The 13,947-nt window shown below is 45.0% G+C and overlaps 1 protein-coding gene across 7 annotated transcripts in view; it reads right to left on the bottom strand.

Moving 5' to 3' along the window:
• CACNA1I (calcium voltage-gated channel subunit alpha1 I) overlaps window positions 1-13,947 on the bottom strand; it is a 376,846-nt gene that overhangs the window by 143,367 nt on the left and 219,532 nt on the right. For all 7 annotated transcript variants that reach the window (XM_083701729.1, XM_083701730.1, XM_083701731.1 and 4 more), the window contains 2 exons: window positions 13,567-13,679; window positions 12,411-12,544 (listed from right to left, as the gene is read on the bottom strand). In XM_083701729.1, coding sequence (XP_083557855.1) covers window positions 12,411-12,544; window positions 13,567-13,679 — 247 coding nt within the window. The remainder of the gene's footprint in view (window positions 1-12,410; window positions 12,545-13,566; window positions 13,680-13,947) is intronic.

The raw sequence follows: 13,947 nt of genomic DNA, 5'->3' as shown, positions 1-13,947 counted from the left end.
GTAAAAGAAATCAAACCATAGATGTGAATTATTGTTTGGTTGAAATTAAATCAGGCTAGATTTAAGTACTTCTAAGTCTCATTGATTGCAATGGAGGAAACTGAAGAATGAGGACTTGCAGGGCTTAATTTTGGCTAGATCACTCCCTATATTAGTATTGTTTTATTGTACTTGCTCTCATCTTCATCTTCCTATTGTACCTTTAATTAACACATTTTAAAGTTTTAAATAACACAGATCACTGATAAAAGCTTGCAATTGAAAAAGTAGACAAAGGGGAAAGCAACAAGACAAAAGGGCAGGGTTGATAAAGACTATGGTTAACACACGTATGCGGTTGGATGCAATTAAGTACAAACTTAAATAAATTACAGCCTATGATCACCAAAATTATAGTGTATCAGAAGTAGAGAACAAGAAGGGCTAGGGCAGACCAATGTCAGAGGTGCCTGTTCACTGACAGTAAGGGGATCAGTAACACGTACTCAGATGACTCAAGGAACTAGAGCACAACACCACAAGTTATATGAGAAACATGAGTGCTTCCTAACCCCAGTTTTAGCGAACAACAGGAAATGGGTTATCAAACTTATCAGCTGTAGTTCAGCAGTCCCTATGAAGCCTAACATTGGAAGGAGTTGGTATTCAGAAGGCTGTGAATATGAAATATTAATTCTCTAACAGCAGTGTTTGTCTTTGTCCATGGAATTTTCTTGGCAGGGATACTGGAGTGGCTTGCTGGTTCCTACTCCAGGTGGATCACGTTTGGTCAAAACTCTCCACTATGACCTTTTAGTGATGTATGGAAGTGAGAGCTGGACCATAAAGAAGGCGGATCGCCGAAGAATTGATGCTTTTGAATTATGGTGCTGGAGGAGGCTCTTGAGGGTCCCATGGACTGCAAGAAGATCGAACCTATCCATTCTTAAGGAAATCAGCCCTGAGTGCTCACCGGAAGGACAGATCCTGAAGCTAAGGCTCCAGTACTTTGGCCACCTCATGAGAAGAGAAGACTCCCTGGAAAAGACCCTGATGTTGGGAAAGATGGAGGACACAAGGAGAAGGGAACGACAGAGGACGAGATGGTTGGACAGTGTTCTCGAAGCTACCAGCATGAGTTTGACCAAACTGCGGGAGGCAGTGGAAGACAGGAGTGCCTGGCGTGCTCTGGTCCATGAGGTCACGAAGAGTCGGACACGACTAAACGACTAAACAACAACAACAGCAGTGTTTACATTACAGTCCTGAAAAGCCAGCTTGTGGTTTACGCTATCAATGGCTACTAGTCACAATGGCTATGTTTTACCTCCACGGGGAGTTGCTGGGAATCGCAGGTGAGCAAAGTGCTGCCGCTCTCATGTCCTGCTTGCAGGCTTCCCACAGGTACCTGGTTGGCCACTATGAGAGCAGGATGCTGGACTAGATGGGCCATTCACCTGATCCAGCAGGCCCTTCTTATGTTCTGCCACAGAGTGGTCCAACATGCAACCCAAGAGCCACATGTGGCCCTCCCATTTTTTGGCAGCCCTCAGCAACATTTGACGGCCCCTGCAGGCCTCAAACTGCCTTCCCAAAGCTGGGTAAGGGAGACCTGGGCTTTGGGGAGGAGGCATGAGGGCTCTGACTGGGTCCTAGAGTCCTCCTCCCTCATTCCCAAAGCCTTGTTAGCACTTTCCCAGCTTTGGGAAGGAGATGGGAAGGCTCTAGGACCTGGTCAGAGCCTCATTCTTCCTTCTCAAAACCCGGTGCCTTGCATAGCCAGCTTTGGTAAGGTAGCATAAGGGCTGGGTTGGTGGGAGCATCAAATTTTGGCCTTGCCGCCCAATAAGGTAGTGTGCAGCCTGCGGGTTCCATGCTGAAATACATTTGCGGCCCACTTGTTATGAAAAGCTGGGCTGCCCTATTCTGCCAGCAAGCAAGACAAAGGAAGCATAGATTAGAACTGATGGAATATAATAATGTTTCAGTCTACAGTTTAGCTGTAAAACCAGGCAAAAATAATGCAACCTGAGTGCTCTTGACTTTAGCATGCACAGAGGACTATGATTAGAATGCATGCAGACATTAAAGCACTGGCCCGCTGATCTTAACCGCTAATGTGTGTGAAGTAGTGGGGACAATGAGTACAGGAGAGGTCTTCTAGGTCAGAAAGAAGGGTTTCCTGGATTTTCAAAAAACTGGCACATATGACACAGACACCAGAACAGGTAACATATAATTATTCTTTCTGGTCTGGAAAATGTCTTTTCGGCAGAGATTATACTCTACCTTATATAGTCAGTGGTGGCACCCCCATCGAGACAGGCAAAGTAAGCATCTTAACCCGACACATGGGTGAGTTTCACCTGAAATAAGATTAGGCACCCTGACAGTTCAGCTAGCTGGTGACTCAGTGTGGGTAGCATGAATCATGCATTCCACATTAGCAGAGATACATTAATATCTCATACCAAATGCCAAGACAGGCATCCCAAAGGGAGAACAAATTCTTATGTTTGCAAGCAGCAAAAACCAAATGAAGCCAAATGGAAGGTAAAATGTAACCTGTACATTTGGAGGTGCTCTTCCTAGGTTTGGAATCGGTCTCTCTCCTGAACTGGTGATCAGTGATGTAGTGAGGAGGGGATGCATGAAGAGTGCAGCTCCAGGAATTCTTTCGGAGCAAGAGTGATGACATCATCTGCCAAGGTGCTTTGATAACTGACAGTCCTTCCTTGCTCTGGCAAGTCAATGATGTGATAATGAAGCTTTCATGTTTGTTTGCGGCATGTTAACATAGAGGAAGTCAGACAAAGAAGAAAACAACCAAGCAGAGGCTGGGTACTCTTTTCCTTTTCTTTGATGGGGTTCCTCCTTTGTGCTAGCACTTCTTTGCAAGATTGTTAGCAGTTCTAATTTACAGAGCCACTCCCAACTTAAGGGGGGGTTGCGGGCTCACACCCCACCTACGTCTGCGCGGGGCTGGCTGCAGCCCCATGGAACTTGGGAATCCCGGGATTCATCATTCCCCGCACCAGCCAATCAGCTGGTGGAAGGGGTGGGCTTAGGATAGTTCATTTAAGGTCGGGGCAGCCCGTGCTCGCCCCCTTTATTTCTTTCAGCCAGCTGTGGTTACCCACCCACCCACCCACCCTCTAGGCTTTCATTTGGACTTTGCTATGGACTTCGGTTGGTCGCCGCAATGGGCCTGGTAGGAGTTTTTCCACTTGGCTAATTGGCATTATTTTGGAAGCCACTTGGTTTTTTCAGCTACCTCGTAGCAAAACGTCACACCACCTTTGGTCTTGGCGGTTAGGCATTGGCAGGGGTATTATTATGCAAATGAGTTGGTAGGGGAGGAGTGCCATCACCTCCCCCAAATGTTGAAGGACAGTCTGATAAAGGACTCCGGGGGGGGGGGCGTCGCCTCATCCGAAACCTATGGAGGCTAGGGCCTAAAGCGCGCTCCCGAGCGGTAACCCCTCGGGGAGCGCCTAGGAATGTGCATCTTGGGGGCTCCCCCTGTTGGTGCTTAACCCTTCCCGGTTCTATGCCGGATAGTCTGATAGGGCCAATGCCTAAAGCCAATACCGCTCTTACCTGTAATCAATAAAGTTGTGGCCATTTTTCGCCCATTAACCTAAATTTCTGGTGTCCAGTGTCTTTATTTATTACATCTGTGGGGGGAGGGGCGGGAATCGCCACGCAACTAAATGTAATTTAAAAAATTGACTGGCTGAAGGTCTTTTGTTAAAGCTCAGTGTATTTTACCTATTGAACCTATGCCATCAAAAGCAAGCACCACTGAATCCAGTGGAAACTATACCTAGGACTGACATCCCAATAATCCAACCAAGAGGATAGCCGGTGTACTGCTGTTCTTTTAGATGGGTGGGGGTAATAATTGCAGCTTGACGTTTTGCACTCCCTTGGGGTCAGAGTGGCTAAGGAAGCTGCTGCGATGAGCTCCTGCACTTCATAATTTATCACTACATAGGGATGGGGAGGGGGATTCAATTTAGGCAAATTATATAATAATATATAATAATAATAATAATTTATTATTTATACCCCGCACATCTGGCTGAGTTTCCCCAGCCACGCTGGGCGGCTCCCAATCAAGTGCTAAAAACAGTACAGCGTTAGATATTAAAAATTTCCCTGAACAGGGCTGCCTTCAGATGTCTTTTAAATATAGGATAGCTGCTTATTTCCTACACATCTGAAGGGAGGGTGCTCCACAGGGCGGGCACCACTACTGAGAAGGCCCTCTGTCTGGTTCCCTGTAACCTTGATTTGAATTGATTGGTTTTGCAGATTATTTTATTGTTTGATTCTTTTTCTAAACTGCTTTGAGGGGTGTATGCATTTTATGAAATAAACAACTGAAATTATGAACATTCAGTTCACCTTTAAAGCTGAACCCAACTAATAAGCAATATGTGAGCCAAAACACAGCCATCCTTCAAAATTCAAACTTATCTGAATTTTGCAGTGTTTTCTCCAGCCAAGTAAAACGCACATACCTGGGTAAAGTGTGCTTATACATGCATGCATACATAACATTAAACAATGCATTATATTATGGATAATTGCTTTGCAAAAATGTGTATAACTGGAGAATTTTGCACTAAAATGCTGGTGAATTTTCAAGAGGGCTTTTTTATTTTTAAGCAACTGATGTGGAGATGTGGAATACTAACTACTGGAAAAATGAGAAAGGGAGAGAAACTTAAGCTGATGGATTTGTCCATCCCTACCACTACAGCACTGTTGAAGATCTGCTGAAATATAGGGCTACCTTTTCAAAATTGCCATCTGATTTTGTACGCTCAGCTTTAGGTGTCTTTAAGGACTTTGGTTCTCAAGAATTTGTGTGTACAAGTTCCTTTAAGATAAGGTATTGCTGGGCATGTACCATCAATCGCAGGTCAGTCCTTGAAAAGAAAACCAGTCATTGGAGGAGATCATGTCACAAACAGGTGGAAGAGGGAACAGCCTCATGTTTGGGCAACAGCTGCCAAAGACTGGCTACATTCACACCTGGGAACCTGCAGCTTAATCCTACCAAACAACTGGAGAGAGGCTCCAAATGCCAGACTTATCCTTTCTTTCTGCAGTTGCATGTTTTATTTAACCCTACGTGCGCGCACACGCACAAATGCTTTCATTTTAGGAGCTGTCTGATTTCTTAAGGGAAACGGCAAAGAAGGAAAATATTGATTTAGGGCCTTTTATTTTAAAATTCACTCCATAAGCCAGGAAGGGGGGAGAGAGAGAGAGAGATAATAAAGTTCTAGTGATGTCAATTCTCTTTGCCATGGCAACTGTACATTTTTAGTGACAGCGGAGTCTTCCTCCTGAAGCTGCTAAACTGCATGGGAAGTGGGGGCGGAAGGGCAAGGAACAGACAGTGGGATTTATTTAGGTAAAACTGTAACTCTTGAAATTTGCGGGAGGGAGAAGACAAGGAAGATAGCTGAGTAAACAAAATAGGCATATCTGCTCTTATGTATGTAGCCAGGAGGGTTGTTTTATATATTTTAGTTTACATTTATAGCTAGACCTAACTTAAGAGATTAGAGCACGTTGCAGTGGAACAATATCCGCAAATGACTGGTTTTGTTGATATGCCTCATTTTCATACAGGGTATGATCCCCACAGACAGAGATATTGCAGCTGTCTACTCTTCTGTAGCCTCTTCTCAAAAGAGAACACGCTGCCTCTCTTTTCAGTCCCACCCACCCAAAGTAAACTTGGGAATTCAAAGGTAATGATTGAAAATTTGGAGTTTGACTTTTGAAATGCCAAGGTAATTTCACACCTAACATTTCCCTTTCTGTCTCTCATTTCTGATAATGCTATAGAGAGAGTCATAGATTTCTAAAGTTGGAAGGGACCACGAGGTCCCAACCCCCTGCAATGCAGGAATCTTTTTGCCCAAGGTGGGGCTTGAACCCACAACTCTGAGATTAAGAGTCTCGTGCTCTACTGAGATATCCTGCATGTATGTGGGGTGCGTGTGTGTGTGTGTGTTTTAGGCTGATTGCTTCCAATGAGTGCTTTGCAGCATGGATCCTAAAAGTCAGGTTGTCACCATTTCCTTCCACTCCAATATTTGTTTATCATTTGCTCCTTACGTTTACATACTGAGGAGATTTCACCCCTCCCATATCCAAGAATCTCCTGATGAGTCTGCTGATTCTCCAGAGAGGAGGAGCAGTGTTCTGCTCTCTACTTATTCTGCTCCAGCACCACATCAAAGACTCAGTCAGTCAGTCAGAGAGAGAGAGACTGAGTGTTAGAGATCGTGTGTAGAGATAAGGTTGCTGCTAAGAGCAGCTGCAGGCACTCAGTGCGGTTCAGCATTCATTTATGCTTAGACCTCATTAAGCTCTGTATATAGTTGTATAATAGTTATAGATAGAATAAAGAAGATATTCTACAGAGCTGCTCTCCGAGTCGTTTATGCTCTGCAATACTCTGCTGTGCTCTGCTGTGCGACGACTGTCTTCTTGTTGGAGTGAATCCGGTGCTCACAACTCTAAGCTGTGAGTCCACAGCACTTTGACCTGTTCTTGTGCAGGAGGTGGTCTCTGGAAGTTCTACCCAGCTCGCCTAGCCCAGTCGGGGCTGAAGTGCATGAGTCCAGTTGGTGGTACTGGCTCAAGGGCGATGCTGACACATACCACCTTCCTGACGAGGCACCGGAGGTGGCTTACATTTTTAAATGTTAATGGAAAACGTATGGCACAAAATATTATTGGGCTGACTTCAGGAGCTGATGGAACAAGGTCTTTCCAATATCTTCTTATATATATGATCCATGGCTGTAGAAGTCATTTACTGCTGCTGTTTGCATATGACTGATGCAAACACCTCAGCAGAGCCAATTGTGTGGCTCTTTCCCTCATGATCAGCACCCACCCTTTCAATCATGTAGGAAAGAGCAACATTCATGGACCCCATCAGCAACGTAGCACCCCATAGTCATGTGGGAGTGCTCCACGAGGAAACAGCTCCCACCAGTCATAGAATCATAGAATTGCAGAGTTGGAAAGGATCACAAGGGTCACCTGGTCCAACCACCCTGCGATGCAGGAATCTTTTGCCCAATGTGGGGCTCCAACGACATTAAGAGTCTCATGCTCTACCAACTGAGCTATCCTGACTTGAACTGTAAGGGAAATGACTATCGTTCTTTGGTAGACTTCTGAAAACAGTATCTAATGGGGCATGGCACAAAAGAAACGGGCCCAGATCTCCTCTGGCTTCTTGTAATTCAAGCACTAGCACACAGGCTATCACAGCTACATGTGAAGGAGGCCTACCTTATGAGGAGTGTGGTGGAAAGGGAAGTTGGTATGAGCTGTTTGCTAGGAAGCAGGAATGAGCCAGAATGCAGTTAAAGAGATGGAGAAAGATTAGAGGCCCAAGTGAGGGATCTTTAGGACAAGTTCACTGACACAGTCATTCTAGATGTGGGGTAAGGTTAGCTTAAATTTGACTACATGAGATCTCATTCTGGCTTCATGACATTAAGGTTGTGCAGCAGGTTTTAACATCTGTTTTGTGAAATACAAGCCACATTTTTTACCATTAATCTCTGGTATATCTCTATAAAGATAGCTGCATTAAAGGTGGCCTTCCACTTTGGGATTTGAAACTGAGTCACAACTAGCATGGCAGACTCACTTGGAGCTGGTTCAAATACGGGGATCCAGTTTGAGTTAGCTTCCAGTGTTTCTATATTTTGTAGGATTGCAGTCCTACACCTAAACATCCCTACACACACACACACACACACACACACACACACACTCCAATGGAAATTTATGCATAGGCTCTGTTGGGTCTGCTCATTAGTGTATCCCGAGGCAATGTGGGCTAGTGCAGTCACTCTACTGCTTCACTCTGCAATTAGGAAATCTGGAACCACCTTTCTTCCCACCTCCCACCCTTTCCCACCTCTGGAGTTAATCCTGCCTTCACTGTAATTAAGGGGAACATCAGCATCAATATTAATGGTGGTTTGCGCAATCCTAGGTCCAATTAATCCAGGATACATTTCCCTCCAATGTGATAAGATTCAGATTGTTCTGAGTTAACTTTTGTTTATTATAAACGGATATCAGTTTATTGGCAGAATCATGAGCAACAGAAGACAGTTCCAAGGTACCATTCAGAAGCAATGGCTTTTGGAGTCATTTTGGTAGGTGCACATGTGATGTGGATTTCCTTCCATCTGCTCATTAGACCCCCCATCATGGCACAGGCTCTTGCTGTGAACAATTTTTGCCTCAGTTCTCTACAGCAAAAGTGGTTTTTATAAACAAAAAACAAAAAAGGCATCCATACATATATTACTTTGCAATATATGTTATTTAAATAGTCATTCATATATAATTGGTGATGTCCCAACAGATGCCTCATTGCTTTTCTGTTTTCTGAAGTGTTGTTTGTTGATTTTGAGTAAGTTGTTTGCTGCTAGACAAAGACTGAGTGCACAAAAGCTGCAATCCTAGCCATGTTTACTCAGAAGAAAGTGCCACCGAATTCAATGAGCCTTACTCTGAGGTAAAATGGGTTAGGAATGCTTCTTACTGTGAATATTAAAAACCAATGGAATGCATCATTCATTATTGCTCTTTTCAGATGGAAATTAGCTTGGGCCATTATATTTCAGCAGACACACGAACATACGCACACATGGCTATTTTCTGAATAGAATACGTGTTTATGAAATAAAGTGCTGCAATTTTTTTAAAAAAGGGATTTATATGCAATTAAGTGGCAGGAGTAATTCATACAATACAGGACACAATGAGCAAATATCAGCAGGGTGCTAAACTGGCCCTGCCTGGAGCCAGAGTGAGGGAAACAAGACAGGATGCGAGTTTATATTGAAATGTGAAATTAAGTTAGTGAGATAGGCTGCAATCCTAACACCATTTACCTGGCAATAAGTCCCACTGAATTCAATGACACTTACTTCTAAGTAGACACGGTGAGAATTGCAGCTATGGATGACTTTGTGATGAGCTATTAACCACTTTATTAACTTTGTCTTTATGGTGTCACAAGACTCTTAGTTGTTTTTGCTCCAGAAGACTAACAGTGTGACCCCTCTTGAAAGTCATTAATTTTGAAAGAAAACACACAGTAAATGAATTGTTGGTGGCTGAGCTATGCGCGTCTGTTGCATGCCACAATGTACATTAACAAATGTAAAGTTTCACATCAGTAGCCATTGAAATGGGGGAAAGACTCTTGCAAAACAAGCAAATTGCTGTGAAATGGAGAAGACCAAATGGAAATGGAAATGAATGGTGGAACATTATTTTCCTAATGTTCACTGGATATTTTCATGTATGCACAGGGATAGTAAATGCTGTGTCAACATGGGCTGAGAAATAAGGGAATGGATGCTGGAAGGAAGGAAGGAAGGAAGGAAGGAAGGAAGGAAGGAAGGAAAGATCTGCAGTGGAGGAAAATGGGATTTCTCCCAACACACCTGTGTGGCTTGCTTCTAGCGCTTGAACATAGGAGCTTTCATAGTGCTTGTAGCCATAGAATTGCTAGCACATTTGCAAAGTTAAGCAGGGTCCAGTATGCTTTCAAATTGGATAGGGGACCATGTGTTGAGATTCCTATGTTGTGCAGGGGGTTAGACTGGGTCTCTTCCAATTCTACAATTCTTCCTCCCTACATAATCATTTTTGGTCAGACATTTTTAAATATCACCATGAAATGAGTGAAATGCATTCTGAAGCTTTTGTTTTAGTCCATATGGTCACGTCAATGCAATGTCTAGCATCAGTGTTGGCTGCCGTGTCTGCTCAGGAAGTTGTGTGCCGGCCCTTGGTTGTGCAGCATAACCTTTCCCAGCATATGTTCTCCTATCACTGGGATGGCATAGCAATATGCAAGCTGACCAGGGCACATGTGCACACCGAGCCCATTGTACAGTTGCAGGCTCATCTGCATAGATTTCATTCAGATGAAGTTGAGGGCCTTTGAACTACTTGTTGGAACAAGGCTGCTAAACTACCCACGGGCTGTGAGATAGTGCCTGACTGAATATGTTGAGCAGGCAGGCGCTGTTGGGGAAAATGAATTCCTAACAACAGATGGTATTTATATCAAACGTCTTTCTGGAGCTGGCATAAGAGGCTGAACTGCATTTTGGGGTACAGCTAGATTCAGCTGCTCCTAGTCTTTTGGGATTCATTGACTTCTGACTGGGCCAACTGCTTGTCTTGTCCCCCCCACCCATGGATTAGGTAAAGGTAAAGGGACCCCTGTCCATTAGGTCCAGTCATGACCGACTCTGGGGTTGAGGCACTCATCTTGCTTTATTGGCCGAGGGAGCCAGCATACAGCTTCCGGGTCATGTGGCCAGCATGACTAAGCCGCATCTGCCAAACCAGAGCAGGGCACGAAAACACCGTTTACCTTCCCGCAGGAGCGGTACATATTTATCTACTTGCACTTTGACGTGCTAGGTTGGCAGGAGCTGGGACCAAACAACGGGAGCTCACCCCGTCACGGGGATTCGAACCGCCGACCTTCTGATCGGCAAGTTCTAGGCTCTGTGGTTTAACCCACAGCGCCACCCGGGTCCCTCTGCCACCCAGGTCCCTCTGGATTACCTGTAGATTATTTGACAGGTATTAAGGATCCAGAAATCACTTCCAAAGACCTTCAAGAGGGTATGAGTTTTAAACTGAAATATACATTTTGCGTTTTGTGTGTGGGTCTTTTTTTCCCTTTTTCCTTTTGCATTACTTGCTTCAAGAGCAAAAGATGGCCATAGATACAAGCTGTGTTTCCTTATGTGGGGGTGGGGGTCAAGAGTAGACATGGACCATAAGAGCCCTGCTTGATGAGACCAAAGGCCACCTAAGTCCAGCATTGTCTTTCCCACAGTGGCAAATCAGAGGTATCCAGGAAGCCTGCAGGCAGGACAGGAAGGTGATGGCCCTTTCCTATTTTCATCCTCTAGCAGCTGGGACTCAGTAGCACACATCCTCTGCAGCTGGAGGCTATGTATTGCCATCATTACCAGTAGTCAGACTCCTCCTCTATGAACTCACCTAATGATCCCTTTTTAAATTCATCTTTCAAAGTCCCAGACTTTCAATTGCAAGGAGGTTATAACCCAGACGTTTGCTCAGTCTTGGTTCAGTATGATGGGGAATATTATCTGCTCACATGCAGAAATGGCCGGCCTTGGGCTTAGGACTGGTGCGTCTCTCAAAGGGGAAAACAATTTCTCATTTGCACATGCCACTTAATTTGACTGTATGACATTTGAAATTGGCCAGCGCTGAACATTGCGGCTGGACTAAACGGCGAGGACAACAGAAGCTGCTAGACGGCAATAAAGCACCGAGGCTGATTTAAAATAAGCCAGGTGGCTGGCAATGCTGTGCTGACTCACTAGGCTGAATACAAGCAAATAAATGCTGCAGCCATTCATGCAAGGGGCCTGCTGCCTGCTCAGGCTTGAACCCACTGCCAGTTCAGCCAGTGAGTTGCAGATACAGGTGATAGATGATTATTCTCAATGGTGAGGGGGGAAAGCGTTTCTATGCATGCTTACAGGATGGAGAGGGAAGTCTGGTCCTTGAAGCAACAATGCTCTCCCCTTCATATAGCCCATTTTATTTTGCAAAGCTGTGCCCACCAACGCAGGCAGTGAATTCTCGCCAACCATTTGACTAGCAAATCCTTACGGGCCCCTTGCTCAGGGTGGAATGAGACACGTGAAGTGGAAACTAGCACTTTACTATAGCAACTTGGCTGTTAAAAACACTCAAATGTCAACGTGTCCCTGAGGTGTGCTTAGGTGGGCCAATAGGATGCAAAGGCAGAAGCACAATGTTTTGGGGTTTGTTTTTTTTTTATGAAGATGCTCTGAATGCCAACACTGTAAAAACAAACAAACCACACCGATTTGATCAAGGAGATTCTACTCTGTTCCCACCTGTCTTACTTCCGTGCCTTATATTTTCCAGCAAGTGCCCATAATTATGCCCAGAGGGGAGCCATATATTACAGGGATCTCTGTGGGGAGTACATGTGTTTCTGTCTCTTCTGTAAGCACAGACTTATTGCATTTCCCCCCACAACACATATCCATCTTTTACAGAGAGCTGGCCATATGGTATCAGGGCAGGACAGAGTTGAGTGAACCTACCACCCAGCTCCAGACAGGCTACTCTCATGGATGCAGCCTATTTACGTACATAGAACTCAAGAGGAGCAATGAGACCACAGACTGAAGTATATGAGATTCAAATCTATATTCATACTCGGCTTGGCCCTGCACTGTGTTCAAAGCACGCTGATAGATAGTGCCCAGTTCCCATATTGACAGCTTTTATCCAACGGTTCTCAGAATTTCAAAAAGGAAGCAGGAACTTACCCAGCCATAACAATGAAGAAATCCAGGCGGTTCCAAGTGTCTCCAAGGTAGCATTTCTTGCCAAAGATCCCCAAGGCCACCATTTTAAAAATCATCTCCATAGCAAAGAAAATGAAGATGAAATCGTCAAAAACCTGAAAGACCCATAAGAATAAGTGAGGTGGGGTTCAACTTGTCTCCACAGCTATTTTCCCTCCACCTTATACTTCACAACATTTTGAGCAAGTCTTAATTTCAATACTCAGCACAAACTGCCAGGTGCTGGTGTGGTTGCTCGAGAGCAAACAGGCAAGACTCCAACCTGTCTTTTCCAGGCTTTATTATTAGTGCAAACTATTTACAGTGAAGAGCGTCGCAAGTTCATGTCTGGCTCACTCGCTAGCAGAATCTGGGAGTGGGCGGTCCTTATACCTCCTCCAGCATAACAGCCACGTGATCCCCAACCTTCTCCTCCGTTCCCTGCGCCTAAACCTACTGTGCAGCATGGGCGCTGGCAAAGGGGTACTTCCTTCCCCTCCGGTTTGCTCAGGCTTGGTGTTGAGGCTCTTCCTAGCATCCCCTGCTCCCACCACTTCCTCTCCACTGGAGGTGGGGCTTCCCTCCTCACCAGAGGAGGAACTGCCTCGCAAGATTTTCAGAGGTTCCCTATAACACAACTGCCCTTCCACCTCTTGCCTCTGAGCTGATGGCAGTTCCCTGACACAAACATACACTGACATAGCATTCTTCTACACTGTATTTGGGATGTTTCATTGTTGTAAATGGAAGCAGTCGCTTCTTGTAGCAGCAATGTGGTCTAGTCTTGCATTGGAAAGCACAAAAGCAGATGTGCTGGTTCAGACAGACAAGCCAGAAGTATTGCCAAGGCAGGCAAGGAAGAGGATGGCTCTTTCCTCCCCTCCTTCTGTTGTAGGGGAGAAGGGAAGAAACAGCAGTGTTGCCTGTGTTAATTGTGTACAGGGCAAAGGAAGGGAGATGGTAGAAGCCCACAGGAAGGTCCTGTGATAAACCAGGCTCCTGAGTTTTGAGAACAAAGGGCTCACCAATCTACTTTGAAGCAAGAGTGGCTTGGCAGTCTGAGAAACCCCAAGCGGGTGGGTTAGAGGGGGCAGCACGGTGGTTCACCTACTGCCATTATGGAGAAGGAGTTACTTACCTGCAAAATTTTACATCTGTTGGAGAGGCAGTCCATATCATCACAAGGCTGGTACATCCCAAGGGTCACACAATTCAGCAGGATCACCATCATACTGACAAACTCAAACCAAGTGGGAGGAAGAAATAAAGTCAAGGAAAAACACTCAGCCACAAAGGGTGCAACCAAGTCCAAGTTCTGGCAGAATAAAAGCATTTAAAACACACACAAATCCCATACGCAACAAAAACAAATCCCCTAAACACCTCACTTCGGACTATGCAGCGGGTACACCACTGGACCAAAGTGGCTTCATACAAATTACACATCAGGTGGTAAATCTGTTCCTGAGTAAAACCACTTCAGGTTGCCGATGGAAGAAGGAGGAAATCGCATGGAGTG

This window comes from Podarcis gaigeae (assembly GCF_964106915.1).
Source record: "Podarcis gaigeae genome assembly, chromosome: 10".
Taxonomy (NCBI): Eukaryota; Metazoa; Chordata; class Lepidosauria; order Squamata; family Lacertidae; genus Podarcis; species Podarcis gaigeae.
Note: the sequence above shows the minus strand (reverse complement) of the source record. Positions and strands in the feature narration are given on the sequence as shown.